Source organism: Pantherophis guttatus, chromosome 2 (genome assembly GCF_059756535.1).
Source record: "Pantherophis guttatus breed Tessera chromosome 2, ASM5975653v1, whole genome shotgun sequence".
In the NCBI taxonomy this organism is placed as follows: domain Eukaryota; kingdom Metazoa; phylum Chordata; class Lepidosauria; order Squamata; family Colubridae; genus Pantherophis; species Pantherophis guttatus.
Window position 1 is genome coordinate 195089999 of NC_142064.1, and position 20398 is coordinate 195110396.

Sequence of the window (20398 nt, forward strand, 5' to 3'; positions counted from 1 at the left end):
TCGCCCCAGCTCAGCTCCCCCGTGCATGCCCGTGCACCTCCTGCCGGCCAGCTGGTTTTCAAGTCTCTGCCGCACATGCATGGGGGGAGGGGCGCATGCGGGAGATGTGTGTGCATGCACAGAAGTGGGGCATATGCGGTGGGTGGCATGCACGTGGGGCAGGGCGCACACGGGGAGTCATCTGCGTGGGAGCGAGGCACACAGGTTGCACGCATGTGCACGGGGCAGGGTGTATAGAAGGTCACGCGTGCTTTGCATTATGGGTGCACGCACATGCACAATCTTTCAGCACTCAGTGCCGAAAACATTAGACATCACTGGTATACAGCCTTGCCGGACTCCTTTCCCAATTTTGAACCAACGAGTGGTTCCGTGTCCAGTTCTCACTGTTGCTTCTTGACCCGCATATAGGTTTCTCAAGAGACAAATAAGATGGTCTGGTACTCCCATCTCTTTAAGAACTTGCCACAATTTGTTGTGATCCACACAATCAAAGGCTTTAGCATAGTCAATGAAGCAGAAGTAGATGTTTTTCTGGAATTCCCTAGCTTGCTCCATGATCCAGTGTATGTTGGCAATTTGCTCTCTAGTTCCTCTGCCTCTTCGAAATCCTGCCTGTACTTCTGGTAGTTCTTGATCCACATACTGTTGGAGCCTAGCTTGTACGATTTTAAGCATAACTTTACTAGCATATGAAATGAGTGCAATGGTGCGATAGTTTGAACATTCTTTGGCATTGCCTTTCTTTGGAATTGGAATGTAAACTGACCTTTTCCAATTTGCTGGAAAATTGAGGGTAGCACTTTTACTGCATCGTCTTTTAAGATTTTGAATAGCTCAGCTGGAATACTGTCACCTCCACTACCTTTGTTGTTACTCAGATTTTCTACGGCCCATTTGACTTCACATTCAAGGACAGTAATGGCTAACCTTTTTGCCATCGCATGCCAGGAGGGGGAGCGGGGGGTCACGCGTGCGCATACCCATTTTATGCGTGCTGCGCATACGCGCATGAGCCCCCCACTCCTGGCACGCGATGGCCCGGTAGGCCCATTTTTTTTCTCTCACCTGGCTCCAGAGCCTCTCTAGGACTGGAACTTGGAAAACGGGCCGTTTTTACCCTCCCCAGACTCCTAGAAAGGCTCTGGAGCCAGGTGAGAGAGGAAAACAAGCCTTCCCCACCCCCACCCCCACCCCCGAGGCCCTCCGGAGGCAGGAAACAACCTGTTTCCCTACTTCTGGTGCGCCCAGAAGGCTCACAGCCATCATGGCTGTATACTGTCACCCTGCCCATTTAACTTACATGCAGAGCACATCATGAGAAAGGTGGCTAGATGAATCAAAAGTTGGAAAGATTGCCGGGAGAAATATCAACAACCTCAGATATGCAGATGATACCACTCTAATGGCAGAAAGTGAAGAGGAACTAAAGAGCCTCTTGATGCGGGTGAAGAAGGCAAGTACAAAAGTTGGCTTGAAACTCAACATTAAGAAAACTAAGATCATGACATCCGCCCCTCTCAATTCCTGGCAAATAGATGGGAAAGAAATGGAGGTAGTGACAGATTTTATTTTCCTGGTCTCCAAGATCACCACAGATGGGACTGCAGCCAAGAAATTAAAAGACACTTGCTCCTGGGGAGGAAAGCTATGACAAATCTAGACAGCATTCTAAAAAGCAGAGACATCACCCTGCCAACAAAAGTGTGTATAGTCAAGGCTATGGTTTTCCCAGTTGCAATGTATGGCTGTGAAAGTTGGACCATAAGAAAGGCTGAGTGCCAAAGAATTGAGGCCTTTGAACTATGGTGCTGGAGAAGACTCCTGCAAGTCCCTTGGACTGCAAGGCAATCAAACCAAATACCTACTTGGGCCTGGGTCACAACACTGGGAAAGATTGAGGGCAAAAGAAGAATGGGACGACAGAGAACGAGATGGCTGGATGGCGTCACTGAAGCAGTCAGTGTGAGCTTAAATGGGCTCTAGAGGATGGTAGAGGACAGGAAGGCCTGGAGGAATGTTGTCCATGGAGTCGCGATGGGTCGGACACGACTTTGCAACTAACAACAAACAAAACTTAGAAAATGTGGTAGGGAGGCCATGTGATGTGCTCAAGTAAGATTCATGGATTGCAGGGGCAATCAGGCGAAAAAGACAATGCCTGTATCAGAGATGGATATTCACTACATATTCTGTCATTTTTATTTCAATCAATTGTAGCTTTTTCGATTTATTTTTTCTTTTATAGTTGAATATATAAATGCTTATGATCAATTTGTTTTACACTGCTGTTATTCGCTGGTTAGAGAAGCAAGTGAAAAGTAGGTGAACACACATTGCCATCTTCCTACAGCACTGGGTGTGACAGTGTATTTGCATCCTCGCTCACTCCCCTCTTAGCATAAAGAAGAATCCAGCTTCCTCATGTACAAATAAAAGATCCCTTATTTCTGATCAATGCCTCGGCTAGTTCCAGGAAATTGCTGAGCTGGGCAAGACAAGTCCTCGAAAGGGAAGATTTTACTTCAACCAAGGTATGTGCATCCTTCTTTTTGCCTGCCACATATTTGCCTCAAACATTTTTGCACACAGAATTAATAAAAATAGGCTCAGCAAATAGGGGGGGGGGGGAGTGGGAAATAGAATATTGATTTTCTTTTGAGGTTTTCATTGTCCAGGTTGGATCTTCCCCTTTTGTCCCTGGTGCACCCAGCTACGTGGAGCGTGCTTTGTGAAATCATAAATTGACATTCGCTGAACCACCCTTGCTGCAAGCTTATCAATATTAATTGAGGTGGGCTGAGATGGGGAGGAGGGATCAGCGTGTGACCTTTCCCAACCCATGCTGGCTCAGATAGTCAAAACGTAGCCGAGGAGGAAGGAGCAGAACAGGTAACGGCATGTGGTTTTATTAGCTTTCCTGCCCTAATCATATAAAAGCAGTAAATGTGTATAGCTTTTACAATAACTACGAAAGGGCAGCCTTTATTGATAAACTTTAGGGTAAATTCATTCTGATTGATCTGGAATTAGATTCTGTGTTTCTATGGGGGAAAATCAGAAGCTTAAATATGATCCACTAGGGAAAGATTTAATGCTGGGATGTTTGTTTAATCAGAAATATTCTGCATGAGGTGGGATGAATGGAAACAAAAATACGGAAGAACAAAGCAATCTTACAGATCTTCCATTCTATTGTTAAGAGCAGTTGTGCACCGTAGCTCTTCTGGACATTTATTTTTGTGGCTTTGTTCTACTAAAGGAAACTCAATTGTCTGTTAAACAATGTCCTTGAAGGGTCTGGGAAATGATCCCCAATATTAGAGGGATATTTTTAAAAAAAATAAAAATGAAGCATGCTAGAAAGCCAGCTTCTGTGCACCCAGAGTCAGCTTTTCATTAAATTGTTTTCAGAGCATTTGTTAATTTCACAAGGAATATTTTATTCAGAAACAAATTTAAATCCTTTCATTTCCCTTTGTTGTTATTTTCATGTTTAAATAATTTTTAAACTCTTGTGTCTTCAGAAGTAGAACATTTACTGTATATATTATTGGATTTCACATGAAGTATGATCCAGAAGTATTTTAAAATATATATGTGTGTGTGTATGTGTGTCTATAGCATGCAATGTAGCACTGGTTAACAAAGCCATGGGTGTGTTTCTTCCTTCTTTGTCAGGGTTCATCATGTCTGACAAACCAGATTTTGCAGAAATTGAAACGTTTGATAAGACCAAACTGAAAAAAACTGAAACTAGAGAAAAAAATCCATTACCTACCAAGGAAAGTAAGTGATTTCTTTGTATAATTAGTTAATCAGTATGTATGATAGATAAATTGCCAGTGACCTACTGGACCACATTTCCTTGGAAACTGTTCATACAGATGTATGATCAGGCAGATCCTGTTGAAATGAATGAATTTATTCCTCAAATAGCTACATACTGCATTCCTGTTTACCTAGCACTTTCAAAAAATGACTGCATGAAGCGTTTCATGCAGTCACGTATGAAGGCATGTATGTTGGCTTCTTTCAGTACAAATTATGACTTTCAAGCTAATTAAACCAGTCAGTGCCAAGCAAGATAATATTTTAATCTGCACTTTGAACTGTTTATTTCATGTGACTTTCCTAAGGCATTGTGACTGGAATTTCATATCTAAAATCTCATGTAACACATGCCAAAGGGAGCATTGAAACCGTTTCAGCAGCATGCACGCACAAAGGATTTTATATCTATTTAAAGATTTGACAGGTTCCTTGTGGCAAAAAACAGTTATGCTACAGTAACCTACAAAAGCTGTGGTTATAATGAATTTAAAAGTTTTAAGGAGACTCAACAATATTTTTTAAAAACCGATAAGTGCACAGCATTATTAACTATTGCAGACAATAGTATTCCATCAATTGAAAAATTACTTTGTGCTGCCCTCTGCTGGTTGATAGTTAAATCCACCATATAATATAAGCAATAAGCAATAATATAATATTGCTTGATGAGGCTATCATCTACAGCCTTCGATCTGCTGCAAGGCTTATTATTTTTCTTGCAAAAAATAACAATTTAACATGGTAAATAGAAAAATTTTAACGCATCCATTTTTCCATCCTTAATCTGAAGTGTTTCCTGAAGCAAGAACATTACATCACAGAGCTTCTGACCGACTTGTCTAAATGCTTTTCCTATGAATGGAATATTTTCCTTTATTGGGTATAATATAAATGGGTCAGTTAATATCTCTTACCTATATTTCAATAAATGATACAGCATGCAGCTATATTCTTGCAAAGGAGAGAATAAAGAAAAGGATAGTTCCTCAGATTATTTCAGAGATAGATTCATACACTCAGATAAAGGTATTTCTCAACAACTCCCCTGTTCAGTGTAAAGTTACAACAGGGTAACTTTATGACTAGTCCTCAAACTGTGGCCACATCAGGGGTGAAATGCTCCCAGTTCAGACTGGATCGCCCGATCTGGTAGCGATGGAGGCAGGTGGTTCGGAAAACCGGTAGCAAAAATCCCTGCCCCCCCCATTGCCCAGCTGAGCCGCGCAATCATTAGAGGCTTTTTTTTAATTTTTAAAAGCATTTTTTCTACAACCTCTTTGGCCGAAAAAATGCTTTTAAAAGTAAAAAAAAAAAGCCTCTGATGATCGCGCAGCTCAGCTGGGATCATCAGAGGCGTTTTTTAAAAAAAGAAAGCCTCTGCCAATCAGGCAAGTCAGCTGGGATCGTCAGAGGCTTTAAAAGCATTTTTTTTACAATGGTTTTAAAAGTAAAAAAAAAAAAGTTGGCCACGCCCACTCAGTCATATTACCCCCCAAGCCACGCCCACAGAACCGGTAGTAACAAAATTTACATTTCACCACTGGGTCACATGATTACCATTTGTGAGTTTCACAGCCAGCTTCCCACAAACAAAATCAACAGAGAAGCTGGCACTAAAATCACCAGTTACAGTCACATGATGGTTTCAGTTAATGACTGCATCACTTAGAATCGCTGTGGTCATTCAGTGAAGACGAATTGGCTCCTTTGCATGTGGAAAACGTAAAACGATCTCTAGCTGAAAAAGCATTGCAACCACCAGACTACCTCCTAATCCTTCATCAGAACTTCGCAAGACACAGAAGAAACATATTTCTACAATCCTATGAAACAAAACCATTGGGTTGTAAAAGCCTTGTCTGTGTCTTTTTTCAGCCTCTCCTTCTGTGTCTTTACGCATTTGCAACATGCCCTTTTTCTTGCCCAGGCTGAGGAAAGAGATGACATGGGCTATCATCTCGCAGCCTTTTTCTGGCTTCAGGAGCTTTAGTTCTGAGTAAATCTTGTGTTTTAAAAATGAACAAGATTTGGGATAAAATACCAAACACAGAAAGAAACAAATGGAAAGCAAATACAATATGTATGTTGCTTTACTTTATTAGTATTTTACCTGCCATGGTTTTACAGAGAAAAGTTGTTGGTATAAATTAGAGCCTTCTCTACCTCTTTTGGGAGCATTTGGTCCAGTAGTGGGTTGCTACCGGTTCGCCCCAGATCAGGCAAACTGGTAGCGGCAGCGGCAGGAGGCTCTGCCCACTCACCCGGATGCTTCTGCGCTTGCGCACACGTGCGGGCACGAGCGAACCAGTAGCAAACTAAATTGAAATCCACTACTGACTTGATCCTGTGCATTGACTAAGAATCATGGGATTCTTTTGCTGTCTTCTGTTACACCTCCTTTCAGAGGCATAACTAGACATCAACCCCCCCTCTTTATTTATGCATTCCCAGGATTGCATTCCATGTTCAATGTCCATTAACAGAAAAGATACCTCTGGTGGAAGGGATTTCTCCTTCTCCCCTATAAAACCTTCCCCCAAACTCTGCATTTAATCTAGAGACTCAGAACAGTTTGGGGCGGAAGAGGTAAATAGGCAGAAAGAAGCAATTTTGTTGTACAAGCTTAAGTCCTTTCATGTGATGTTGGACTGAACTCCTGAATTTTTTTAAACACTGGATCTGTTCTAAAAATAAATAATAGTTTAGAGAATTATCAATCTGATCTCTGGGACTATAATTTGCCATTTGTTAATAGAAAGAGACAATATTTAAAAATGTCTTGTCAAGCACAGCAGATGTTTGATACAAGAGAAAGGATTCTGGCACTTTCCAATCTTATTAAAATGTCCAATTGTTGGGCCAGAAACCAATATGAGAGAGCAACTAGTTTTCATACCAAGCATCAGTTGACTTTGGGCCCATAAAGGAGGAGATAAAGGGCAATAAAGATGGACCAGTTTAAGATATGCAGTTGATGAAACTTCATCATTTATTTTTTAGCGTTAATAATACCCTGTAGGAAAACACTAGGACAATGTTGTTGTTGTTGATGAAGAAGTTTATCCTCCCATACTTCCAAAAATCTAAGAATGACATCTAGCCTTCCATTTATTCTAACAAAGCAGAGTATGGAGTTAAATTATCTTCCTTCCTCCAAGTCTCAATAGATGGCACCACCTAACCAATCTTGGCTGATCTAGAAAGCTAAGTAGTTTTAGTATTGATTGGTATTTAAAGGGGGAGCAGATAGGAAGTGAAGGGCTTTAGATGAGACTGGGAAGTCACTTTCCTGGGTGAAGGCAGTAACCATCCAGTTCTGCATCATGCCAAGAAAGCTACAAGAATGTTTTTAGTGTAAAACCCCACAGGGTTGAATTCACTTCGAAGTCAACTTTTCCCCCATTCTAAATTCAAGCTGCTCATTAAAATTCTGTAATGGGTTACAGGTAGTCCTTGACTTACAACACAATTGAGCTCAAAATTTATATTGTAAGCAAGACATTTGTTAAGTGAGTTTTGCCCCATTTTACGACATTTCTTGCAATAGTTGTTAAATGAATCACTGCAGTTGTTAAGTTAGTAATGTGGTTGTTAAGTGAATCTGGCTTCCCTATTGACTTTGCTTGTTGGAAAGTTGCAAAAGCTGATCATGTGACCCCAGGACACTGCGTCCTTCATAAATAGGAACCAATCGCCAAGCTTACCAATTTTGATTGGATGACCATGGGGATGCTGCAACGGTCCTGTGAAAAACTGTCATAAGTCACTTTTCTCAGTGCTGTTCTAACTTCAAACTGTCACTAAACAAACGGTTGTAAGTCAAGGATTACTTGTATTGCAGTATCTCTTCATTGTAAGATTGGGAAAGGTAGGCCTTAAAATTATTTTGCCAGACCGGGGTGCTATTCAGCAGATTCTGACAGGTTCTGGAGAACCGGTAGCGAAAATTTTGAGTAGTTCGGAGAACCGGCAAATACCACCTCTGGCTGGCCTCAAAGTGGGGTGGGAATGGAGATTCTGCAATATCCTTCCCCCAGGATTGGGGTGGGAATGGAGATTTTGCAGTATCCTTCCCCTGCCACACCCACCAAGCCATGCACACCAAGCCACACCACGCCCACCAAACCAAACCACACCCACCAAACCAAACGTTAGTAAAAAAATTTGAATTCCACCATTGTGCCAGACACATAGTGAGCTATGGTGTGTGGGGGAGGGGGCAATCCAGGGTCTGTGGACTGGCACCAGTCTGCAGCATGCCAGAAACCAGCCCAGACAAACAAAGCCCCAACCACAGGATGCAGGCAGCACACGAAACCACACCCTCTTCGGGCCATGGAAAAACTTCTCTCCACAGAACAGGTACTTGGTGCCCAAAAGATTAGGGGCCACTGAGCTATGGGATTCTGTAACTCTTTAATTTAGGAAAAAGTCCTAAATTGCAGGATATCTGTATTGGGCTACTTGAGGTCCTGCCCTGGATTGCCTAGAGCCCAGGAAATCTTGCCTGACTCTAATTGCCAAGACAGTTTCCCACTATTTTGAGGTGATGAATACAGATTGGAGTAGATTGGAATAAAATAAAATATCATAAAGTAGTTGTTGAGAAACCAAACACTCTCACTCTTACGAATGAAGACAAATATACATGCCCCCAGGATCTGGCAACACTCATTCTTTCCTGTGCTGAAACATATGGGGTGGGGGCAGTGGTGGGTTTCAAATTTTTTTACTACAGTTCTGTGAGTGTGGCTTGGTGGGCGTGGTGTGGCTTGGTGGGCATGGCTTGGTGCGTGTGGCAGGGGAAGGATACTGTAAAATCTCCATTCCCTCCCCAATCCAGGGGAAGTTACTGCAAAATCCTCATTTCCTCCCGATCAGCTGGGACTCGGGAGGCAGAGAATAGATAGGGGCAGGGCAAGTCAGAATTTTTACTACCGGTTCTGCAAACTACTCAAAATTTCTGTTACCGGTTCTCCAGAACTGGTCAGAACCTGCTGAAACCCACCTCTGGGTGGGTGGGTGGGATCAAATCAAACCCTGGCCCTGTGCATGTGTGACACCCATCCTATATGTCATTTCCCCCAATGCAAAATTTCCTCCTAATGTTAAAAATCGCCATATAGGCAATAGATCAGAAGGTTTCAACAGTTCATTGTCTCCCTAATTAACTATTCAATTGACTAAAATACATCTGAATATTCTATTTCTATTCAACTGATCAAAATTCTTTTCTCAAACTTCAGAAATCTCACTTCCAGCACTGCTGAACCACTTGATAAAACAAATAGTGCAAAATGGTTGATCTGCAAGAGTGGTTGTGTTAATCTTTCATTGTTGCTAAAGCATTTGCTTTGTACAAATAACAGTAACAGTGAAAAAGACCTGTTTAATTGTGTAATTCTTTTTTTAAAATTTCTGTACAAATGTCAAATGTTGACAAATTATGTTTATCTTGTTCTTTTTTGTTTCTTTCTTTCTTTTTACAGCTATTGAACAGGAAAAGCAAAACAAAAATACACCTTGAAGTTGAATCAGCAGATATGGCTAACATCTCCTGCTATGGGGTTTTACGTTCTACATATTAAAAATCTGTTATTAGTTGATGTATTCTGCTTTTTCAGAAACAGCACTTTTTTCACTTCCCTCCCTCCTGTATTAAAACAACAATCTGTTTTAAAGCAATTAAAACACCATTTATAATTTCCCAAAGACACTACATATTGTGTATCCAATATATATGTGAATTTGCCAAAAATGTATCCTTTTGTTGTTTATCAACAGAAACTATTATTTTCATATTCTATCTGATATGGAACCCCACAATAAACCAGTTTCTGATGTGTTGCCCTTGTTTAAAATTACATTTTCTAATTCAAAAAGAGCTGCGCGTCTTGATCAAAAAGTCTGTCTGTAAACATCCTTAATAATAAGATTTAATTTTAGACCACAATTAAATCTATTTTTGTCCGTAACAGGTATGGAGCTGGGCAAATAACAAAAATGTTTGAAGATTATTAGCGTAATGTCACAACAGATTATTCTTTTCCAATTTATTGCAACATTGAAGTTTTGAATGCCCCCACCCACCCAATCAAATATATATTTCATCCTGATACGAAAATGTTCCATAAGAGAAGGTTACATACTAATTTATCATACAGGAGCATATTTACAATTGGAAACCTTGGAAATAGCAATAGCACTTAGCACTTAGCACTTAGACTTATATACTGCTTCCTAGTGCTTAAGAGCCCTCTCTAAGCGGTATACAGAGTCAGTATATTGCCCCCAACAATCTGGGTCCTCATTTTACCCACCTTGGAAGGATGGAAGGCTGAGTGAACCTTGAGCTGATAAGATTTGAACTGCCAAACTGCAGCTAGCAGTCAGCTGAAGTAGTCTGCAGTGCTGCACTGTAACCACTGCGCCACCTTGGCTCTTTTTTTAATTAACCCATTTAATCTTCAGATAAAGGGTCACAGGTTTGAATATTAATCCATATGTCTTTCTGATAGAAAAAATGAAATCAGTATTTGGATCTTATCTAATGACCCATCCATTTTTGTTTCTTGGACTGCTGTCCCTGCATATGATGAGCATGATTTTGGAGGGTTCTGAACAGACCCAAAACTACCCTTTCCATCTCAAAGTTAGACAATGGATCTATTGGAGCTAGGTGATTATATATTCAAATAATTTATTATTATAATAAATAATATTAGCAGAAGACAATTAGCTTCAAAAGCTAAGGCAATTTAGACAGCAGAGCTATAAAAGAAGCAGCATGTTTGTGAATTATTATTATTATTAGGAAATAAATAGGTCATAAACTCTTTTCTGCTTCCTCTTCACTTAGATTTCTTCTAAGGGTTACTTTGGGAAACTAAAGGGGAAGGACTAGATAACTGTTTCAGCTGATCCACCCAGGCCGTTTCTTCTTTTTCTCGAACGCTATCATAAGAATAAGGATTAACTGTCCTGACCGAAAATATATTTGGGGTGAGGGAAAAGCTTGAATTTGCAGTGTGACTTGTTTTTCACTAGAGGGTACTTTTCCATCATTGTATTGCATCTGGTTAAGATGTCAACATGTATGAGAAGCATCTGGTTCATGGAAACCAAGATCCCCCTCCCTTCTTCTTCTTTTTCTTTTTCTTTTTCTCTTTCTCTTTCTCTCAGTCCTGGGAATTAGTCCTGGCAAGCCACTTCTGAAAAATGCTGCCAAGAAAACCACAGGGTGCAGTCTCCAGAAGTCAAAAATGACTTGAAGGCAAAACATTTAAGTTTTATTGGAGAAACTGGAAATAAATATGTTCAGAAAAAAGTGAATATTTATTCCCATAATAAATAGGACAATTGAACCTCATCTGGTAGCTAAGAATGTGTCCAGCAGGATGTGACCTTTCAATAAACACGAAATACATCTTGGATTTAAAATTCTCCATTTTTAAAATTGTGGATACAATTAAGGAAAAGAACTTTTGTATAGAATAAATAACATGAATGTTTCGATCAAAAGCTTTGTTTTTAATACACATGAGATGAGATTTCCAGGTTACTGTCCTCTGATTAAAATGCAAGGGTTGAGGTTAGCATGCAGGTAGATTCCCCCTCTAATGCAGAAAATATGCATTTTAATGGTGATGAAGCATTTACATCATATCAGAAAAAAGTTGTTGTTGAATAATAAATATAAGAAGCATATATGTATCTAATGGATCTAGTGAAATAATCAAAGTAACAACTGAAGAATAGGATAATTATGGTCATAGTATCAAAAATAAGAAAAATTACTGTTTTATAAAAACTGTTTTATGTTTCCTTTTAAGACGCATTTCATTTCATTTAACTCAACTATGGTACTATTAATACACTCTTTGTAGTTGCTGCTTTAAAGATGTCAGGCTTTTCAGAGAGAGTTTTAAGTTAGGAAATGCCACATACAATATGTTTAGTTACAGAAAAATATAAAGTAGACCAATTTTTATTTATCAATACTACATAGACCATTTTTAAGAAATCAACTTCAAAAGTTTTATTTCACCGTAATCATGGAGTATGCTTGAAAAATGAGTCCAAGAACCCGAACGCTACACCACTTACCTTTATAGTCTATGTATGGCTCAGGCCCACAGAGACTACAAGATACAAGTTACTGCATGTTTATCTCTCTGTAAAATTATTTATTTCCATTGAATCCAGCAAATAAGATCAACAAGCAAAGAGAATGTGCTGTTTTGAGAAGTAAAAGTATGCAGTGTCGAATATGTCTTGGATAATAGTATTGACATGCATTGCTGCACGCATGAATTGGAATGTTGTCAAAATAAAGATTAATATTAATATTTCTAAGCAATCAAAGCTTTGAAAATGTGCTGTGCACCCTGACATTAGTTTCTTCTCTAATTGATGAAGCACCACTTGCTAGGCCTGTCCTCCAGCTAATTGCCACAATCAATACAAAATATGTATAAGAATCATATGAACCTTAGGAGGAGTTTATCTCATTTTCCCCAAGAATAAAATTGTGTAGGACTGTATCTACAGTATGTTCTTACTCTATGCTCTTTGAGAATGTTAACACTAAATCCAGCATAAGATCACTTTATTAACTCATCAGGAAGGTTACAACGCCTTCCTCAACAAAACCACTTGGAAAAATACTGCGTGCTCGTACAGAGCTGAAACACAATGCTAGGTTCTTTTTTAGTGGGAAAGGAAGATATCATTTGCATTTTCAGTAATTAGGTTTAGTCCTTTGTATTTTCAGGGAGGATTGGAAACAAAAATCCTGCTAGAAACTTTGAAGTGCCATCGTTATAACAATACATTTTTTTGTTTTCTTTTGTTCATCAGAAAGAGTCTCAGATATTTTATTTGATTACCATTGTGGAAAAGAATGTCATTTCTGGAATTATCCTTCAGCTATGCATATTAACGTTATATTAAGGATACTTCCGTCTGCAGGCCACATACCTGCTTACTGCAAACTTCAAAGAAAAGGAGAAGTTGTTCGTTTTTTTCCTTTGAGAAAGAATGGAAAGACATTGAGTAGGGGTATGGGAGAGTAGCAGCAGCTCTAGGGCACAGGGCTGATACGTCTGAAAACATAAAGTGTTGTCCTTTGGCTTGTGTGAATAAGAATATTCTTAGCTTAGCATTAGCAATGCCCTGTCTAGGCTGATGGCTATCTGACCCTAGGCTACAGACTAATACCCACCAGACGCCCAGGTATGATGAATGTTTAACATAATTCAATTTGCACACTAGATACGTCTTATCACAAAGCTTCAGTCCATCCCCAAAGCTTCAACCCCAAAGCTGCAAATTCCTGTAGATAACATTTCCATAGAACGCATCTTCAGGGACAGCATATATTATCCCCTGCCAAAATAAACAAAACCAGTCACATGCCATAGTGCTTAAGACGTTTCAATGTATGACTATATTAGAGCTACAGGGTGAATTCAGATTTGCACTTAACAAAATTCTCTCTGCATGCGGGACAATAATGGGGGACAAGGTGTCCTTGCAGCCCCACATGCCACATGAAGAAAAAAAATGTGAAAACTGGATTTCCCATTGTCCAAAGAATTGGATTTCCCATTGTCCTTCAGGCCCACCTGAATTTAGCCTGTTTGAGAAAATGATTGATATTGCTGTTTTGATCAGATGCAAAGACAGAAGAACATTTTGGGGAGAGAAACAAAAATATCCTGAAAACCTGTCCTTTCTGAATGATCTTGACATGATTGTCATGGACAGATTGTCAGGATAACTTGTCCTCAACTTGACTCTTTAGGTTTTGCAATGGTGAAATCATCAATCGAACGAAATCCATCCTCCTTGCTGCTGTTCATCCCCTTCTTTCTCTTTCCACTTTAACCATCATTATAGGCTTCTCCAAGGAGCTGAGTTCTGCATAATGTGTACATAATGCATTATAATTTAAGCCAGGTAATTTCTATCTAATGTGAGAATTCGATAGAATGTGAGGTGCGCAGAATTCTGTCTTTGCATCTGGTTATAAAAGCAATATCAATCATTTTCTCAAACAGGCTAAACGCAGGTGGGTTGTTTTGTTCTGCTTGAGCCATTTGTTTGTTGTCTATACATAATGTTCTCAAGAGTTTACTTCAACACCAAAATTAAAAAGCATTAATGTTTATTCTGCTTTTTCAACAGCAGCAAGGAGAATGGATTCAATTTACCTTCATAGACTATCACAGGGAAAACCATTGCCTCCCCAATTTTGATCTTTGTTAGGTACAGACATCTCAGAGGCATCTGGGCACTGTTTCCAGAGGCATCATTGTTACCCTACCAAGTGCTAGACTGTGGTTTATTTCTTCACTGCAAGTTCCTTTACTGTTGGTAGTCAATCCTAAAGAGCAATATCTAGCACTTCAACATATTCAGTGTCAGTTCTGTTGTCTCCTTGATATTTAATCTTAGTCTCACTTTTTCATTGTGCACCTTGACTTTAATTACTACAGCTTTAAGATCATTTGCAGTTTCACTATCAACAGTGACTTCAGTACAGAACAAGGTATTGATCTGTCTTCTTCCAATTTTAAAATCATATCCTTCTTTTTCTTCTTCCTTTACCTGACATGGAGTCTGTCTGTTCCACCATGTTCTGTCTTGACTGTAGCTTCATCTCCTGTACATGGATTTCACTTAAGGAGAATAAGATGTTCTTGAACTCCCATTTTCTAAGCACCTTCCACAGCTTGACATGACTCATACAATAAAAAGCCTTTCTACAATCCGTGAAGGACACACTGACTTCTTTTAGTTGCTCTTTGGCTTTTTCAATTATCCATTGTGAATTCATAGGACAATATGAGAGTGACGCTCATCTTCCTTTCCAGAGACAATTAGTTCCATAGTAGGGGAGTCCATCCAGGGAACACCTAACATCCGGCTCAGTTCTGCCACCTGTGTGGAGATTAATTACTGATGTAATTAAAACACTCTAAAAAAAAATCTAATAAGGATAGGTCAACATGATAATCTATCATTATTATGCATAACTATTTTTACATATTTTATATTAGAAGAAAAATTACATTTTTCCAGTATTGCACACAGAAGAAAATAATTAATATCAAAGATACATATTCCACAAGGTCAAATTCTTGAAAGAATTCCTTTTATGAAGACGAGCTGACTAAAAATTACTTGTTCAACAAAACAATTTTATTGAATGCATATCTATTTAAAACCTCACTTTAGTTCTTGGGGTTAGCTTAAGATAAAATTATATATAAGGTGAAGGAGTATGTAATGTTCAGTATTCACTGGGAAATTAGGCATCTAACATGTTAAGTACAAGTAGTCAACTTACAAATATTCATTTAATGACCATTCTAAGCAGTGGTGGGTTTCAAATTTTTTTACTACCGGTTCTGTGGGTGTGGCTTGGTGGGCGTGGCATGGCTTGGTGGGCATGGCAGGGGAAGGATACTGTAAAATGTGCATTTCCACCCCACTCCAGGGGAAGGATACTGTAAAATATCTATTCCTTCCCCAATCCAGGAGAAGGTTACTGCAAAATCCCCATTTCCTCCCGAGCAGCTGGGACTTGGGAGACAGAGAATAGATGGGGGCGGGGCCAGTCAGAATTTTTACTACTGGTTCTCCGAACCACTCAAAATTTCCACTACCGGTTCTCCAGAACTGGTCAGAACCTGCTGAAACCCACCCCTGATTCTAAGTTATGATAAGAGTAATCCTTGCACTTCCACCTGTTGCAACATCTCTGTGGTCACATGATCAAAATTCAGGCCCTTGGCAGCCAGCATGTATTTATGAGTGTTGCAGCATTCTGATATCACATGATCAGCGATGGTAACTTTCTAAGCTGGTTTCCAACAAGCAAAGTCAATGGGGAAGCCAGATTCATTTAATGACCACAGTGATTTGCTTAACCATTGAAAAATTGAATATAGAGTTGGAAGGGACCTTGGAGGTCTTTTAGTCCAACCCCCTGCTCAGACAAGACATCTTATACCATTTCAGACAATGGCTGTTCAATCTCTTCTTTAAAACATCCAGTAATTGAACACCTGGAGGCAAGACCTAAGACAGAACCATGGGATACCCCACTGCATGCTTCTCTCCATGAAGATGTAGATCCATTGAAAACTACACACTGGATGTGGTTGGTCAGCCAGTCATGAATCCATCTGAAATGGTGCTGTCTATCCCATATTTTTCTATCTTACCAAGAAGTACGTTGTGGTCTACTTTGTCCAATGCCTTATGTTCACAGCATTTTGCTGGTCCACTAATTTAGTCACTTTGTCATTAATGCAATAAAGTTTATCTGACATGGTCTGTTTTTGACAAACCCATATTGGCTTCAAGTAATAGCTTTCCTTGATTGATGTCAGGCTGATTGGTCTGTGGTTTATTGAATCCATTTTTCTTTTCCTTTTATGAAGATTGGGAACCACATCAGCTCTTTTTCAGTGCTTTGGAAGCTTCCCTGGTGCTCCAGGATCTTTGAAAGATCATGGGTCAGTGATTCCAAGATCACACCTGCCAGCTCCATTGGGCATTTATTTGGCTTCTCGCACATTTAATACCTATGCATCTGCTCCACAAATGTGCAACATTTCAGAACAGATTTGGATAGGGACTAAAATGGAGCTCATGAAAATGGATGGATTTTTTCTGTTGCAAATTCCATTCTCATTCTCAGTAGATTTTATCAGATAGGAATATAAGATTGTGCATTATACATTATACAGAGAGCTATACATTATACATTATATATTATACATTATACATTTTACATTATACAGAGAGCTGCCCACAATAAGCAATGTATGTAATATGATATTATCTTTATGTGGTACTATCCAATGTAAAATTATTCCTAAATATCAAAGTTACTCTTCATCAGAAATGCATCACTGCAAGGACTTAATCCTGAGAAAGAAAAGAGTTCAGGAAAATAAGACATTCAAGAACTTTCTCCTCCTTCCCCCCCTCCCCCCACAAGTTGTAGGTGTCTGTATACAAATAAAGAACCGATATATGGCATCACACATAGGGAAGTACTTTGCCTCCTATGGAGAGCAATGCAGATGAATACAATAAAAGTCTTCAAGGAAGGAAGGAGAGGAATTTTTTTCTAATTACCAGGTGTGGTAATTAGAATGGAGGTAATTAGTTAGAGGGATATATTTGTAAAGCCATGGAAGATCCGATTCTCTTGGCAAGGAGGGTATAAACTTCAAAAGCTGTCATTTGCTGTGTTTAAGTTTTAAATGCACCACTCTTCCTTTTCTATTTGCACGATGTGACTTGCTTGTATTATTCCATGTTGACTTCCTTTTTAGAATTTTTTTTTTCTAAGATAGCTCAAGCACAGGAATTCCTGTTACAACTCATTTGTGCCATATATCCCAAAATCCAACCTTGATCAAGATTGTAATCTTTCCATCTGGTCCTAATGCTGTACTCTTTGAAATGTGTTGCAAGTTACTTCCAAGTGTGGCCATGGGAAAGTTCAGATCTCTGAAAGCCTGAAACAGTCCTATCACTCACTTTGTATTCAGATAGCCTGAAATCACTTCCTCATTCTTTCTACTTTTCTTATATTGCACACAGAGTTCATATTTTGGATCTGTTCTTTCATTGTAGTGGCCTCTTCCAATCTTTGTGTTGTGTTCCGCAGCACTTATGTATTTATTATTATTTATTATTAGTCATATTTCTATGCTGCCCACTCTCTGAGGACTCTGGGCGGCTTACACCAAAAACAGTATACTAAATAGCATATTGCCCCCTAACAATCTGGGTCCTCATTTTACCCACCTCGGAAGGCTGGAAGGCTGAGTCAACCTTGAGCCTGTGAGATTTGATCTTCCCACCCCTCCACTGGTATCCATTTTTTCTTTCTCCCAGATCGTATCACTCCCAAGCTCACTCCAACCCAATCCTGATTGTCTTTTTATACTATTGGGCCCTTTGCCTCCCATACTCCGTAGCACTCGGCAGCTATTTCTTTACAATATCTGATTTTCAAAGATTTCATACACTAAACTTCTATTTGATAAAAATGAATAAGTGTTCTTTGAAAAGCTCCTGGATGACTATTGCATTTCGTGATGACGTTTGCATAACAAAACTATGCAGCATTTTGCACTTGATTCCAAAAATGTGTCTTATCTTTTCCCAAAATCATGTTGCTGCCATTTTCCACACAATTCCACATTCCCCAAAATGTGGTTATTTTTAAAGAGTTGTCCACAGGCTACATTTGCATCTGTAATGCTCTGGAGCACCTATGCAGAATAAAATACAAAACACTGCAAGCCCCAGTTATATACATGTTGATATATAGAAATTAAATATTGGAAAGACAAAAATTGGAATTAAAATAATAACAAACATGCCTGTTCAATAGAGAGTCAGTGGTTTCAGAATGGTTTTCACAATCACCTTGAGCTTGATAACTGCTGTTCATATGTTCACGGGGTGTGTAAACTGCCAGTGTGTAAAGAAATTTATGGCATAATTTCCTTCCTTCATTCTTCTGAGCTTGGCAGGATAAGTTGTTGCAGAGTCAATCATGGGGACTGGCTTTAAATCAGAATGACATGAGTCATAAAATCAAACCTAGATACATGGTCGTCCCTAACCACCATCGCATTCAGTCATTGAACAAACTATAATTCACACAATGTCTTTCCCTTTGTTTTCTCTTCCTCTGTAATCATAGCATCCCCCCCCCCCCCCAAAATTACTTAGCTATAGTGGAGGAAAGAAAATTACTAAGAGGAATTTTATATTAACAGAGCTGCAATGGAGAGAGGAAGGGAAAATTAAGATATCTTCTTAACTATCTTCTGTTTACGATATATAACCTCTGAATAATTATATTTAAATTATCTGTAAAAATATTTAGTATTATTAATAAAAAAACAAAGATTTTTTTAAATTATGAACAAAACATAGAATTCAAAAGAGACAAAACCAGACAAAAGGAGCAAAAGCATGGTCCAGTTTTCATTGGAAAGATATCAGAGTAACAGAGTTGGAAGGGACCTTGGAGGTCTTCTAGTCCAACCTCCTGCTCAAGCAGGAGACCCTATACCATTTCAGACAAATGGTTGTCCAATCTGTTCTTAAATACCTCGTGTTGGAGCACCCACAACTTCTGGAGGCAAGTGATTCCACTGATTAATACTTCTGCTAGAAAATTTCTCCTTAGTTCTAGTTGTCTCCTTGATTACTTTCCATCCATTGTTTCTTATTCTGCCTTCAGGTGCTTTGGAATTAGGTTGACCTCTTCTTCTTTATGGCAGCTCCTTAAATATTGGAAAACTGCTATCATGTCTCCCCTAGTCCTTCTTTTCATTAAACAAGGCATACCCAATTCCTGCAACCATTCTTCATATGTTTAGCTTCCAGTCCCCCAATCATTTTTGTACCTGTAGTAAATAGGATTTCTTATGTCAGTAAGATATACCAGTGAGGAAGAGACAGCTACACAAACCTTCATTGGAAGAGAGTTTCATGTATGGGGACTTCAGCCCAAAGGCCCACCTTGCTAATTTAATTTCCTGAGCAAAAGTCTTATCAGAAGGTCTAAAGTGCTGGGAGGTCTGATGGAAAAAGAGATATTCACTAAGAAAACCAAGAGGTTTAAAAGTAAGAATGAATATTTTTTTAGCACATTAAAGACTGGACACTTTCAATTAAGTCTGGAAATGGAATAATAGCTTGAAAATATAACATTTAATCAATGCCCTCCATTTTTGCAGCTGATATTATTCAGAAACTCTGACTAGAATTCCTTCATTTGCTTGGACATGCAGAAATCTTTTGAGCGCAGACCTAAAGACTCCTAACAACAAGGTACCTACCAGTCCTTGGTGCAGATCAGTCTGCAGATCAGACTCCTGTAACATGAGCAGAGGTGGGTTTCAGCAGCTTCTGACCAGTTCTCAAGAACCAGTAGCAGAAATTTTGAGTAGTTTGGAGAACCGGTAAATACCACCTCTGACTGGCCCCTCCCCCATCTATTCTCTGCCTCCCGAGTCCCAGCTGATTGGGAGGAAATGGGGATTTTGCAGTAATCTTCCCCTGGAGTGGGGAGGGAATGGAGATTTTACAGTATCCTTCTCCTGCCATGCCACCAAGCCACACCCACAGAACTGGTAGCAAAAAATTTTGAAACCCACCACTGATCATGAGGTAAAATAAGCCAACATGTCCTAAACCAAGAAGCATTTTAGAGGCAGTCCTCTGTATATTGGTTTCCCCTGTCATTTTATTTGTGGCCCTTTCCAAATGCCTCCTTAGCACAATAATTCATCTAATCCTTGTCCAAAGCTGCTGTGGAAAATTATTTCTGCTAAGTTTTCATGTAGATTTTTTTAAAAAAAATTGATTTATATGCCGCCCTTCTCCGGAGACTCAGGGCAGCTTACAATGCGTTAAGCAATAGCCTTCATACTTTTGTATATTTATACAAAGTCAGCTTATTGCCCCCACAAACTGGGTCCTCATTTAACCTACTTTAGAAAGGATGGAAGGCTGA

At 39.3% G+C, this 20398-nt stretch overlaps 1 protein-coding gene across 1 annotated transcript; it reads left to right on the forward strand.

Moving 5' to 3' along the window:
- The first annotated feature begins 2795 nt into the window (after positions 1 to 2795).
- LOC117655722 (thymosin beta-12-like) lies at positions 2796 to 9681 on the forward strand. The gene is made up of 3 exons (XM_034403388.2): positions 2796 to 2892; positions 3682 to 3789; positions 9324 to 9681. Exons 2-3 carry the CDS (start codon positions 3690 to 3692, stop codon positions 9359 to 9361), a joined length of 138 nt encoding a protein of 45 aa, XP_034259279.1. The 5' UTR covers positions 2796 to 2892; positions 3682 to 3689; the 3' UTR covers positions 9362 to 9681.
- The last annotated feature ends 10717 nt before the right edge of the window (positions 9682 to 20398 follow it).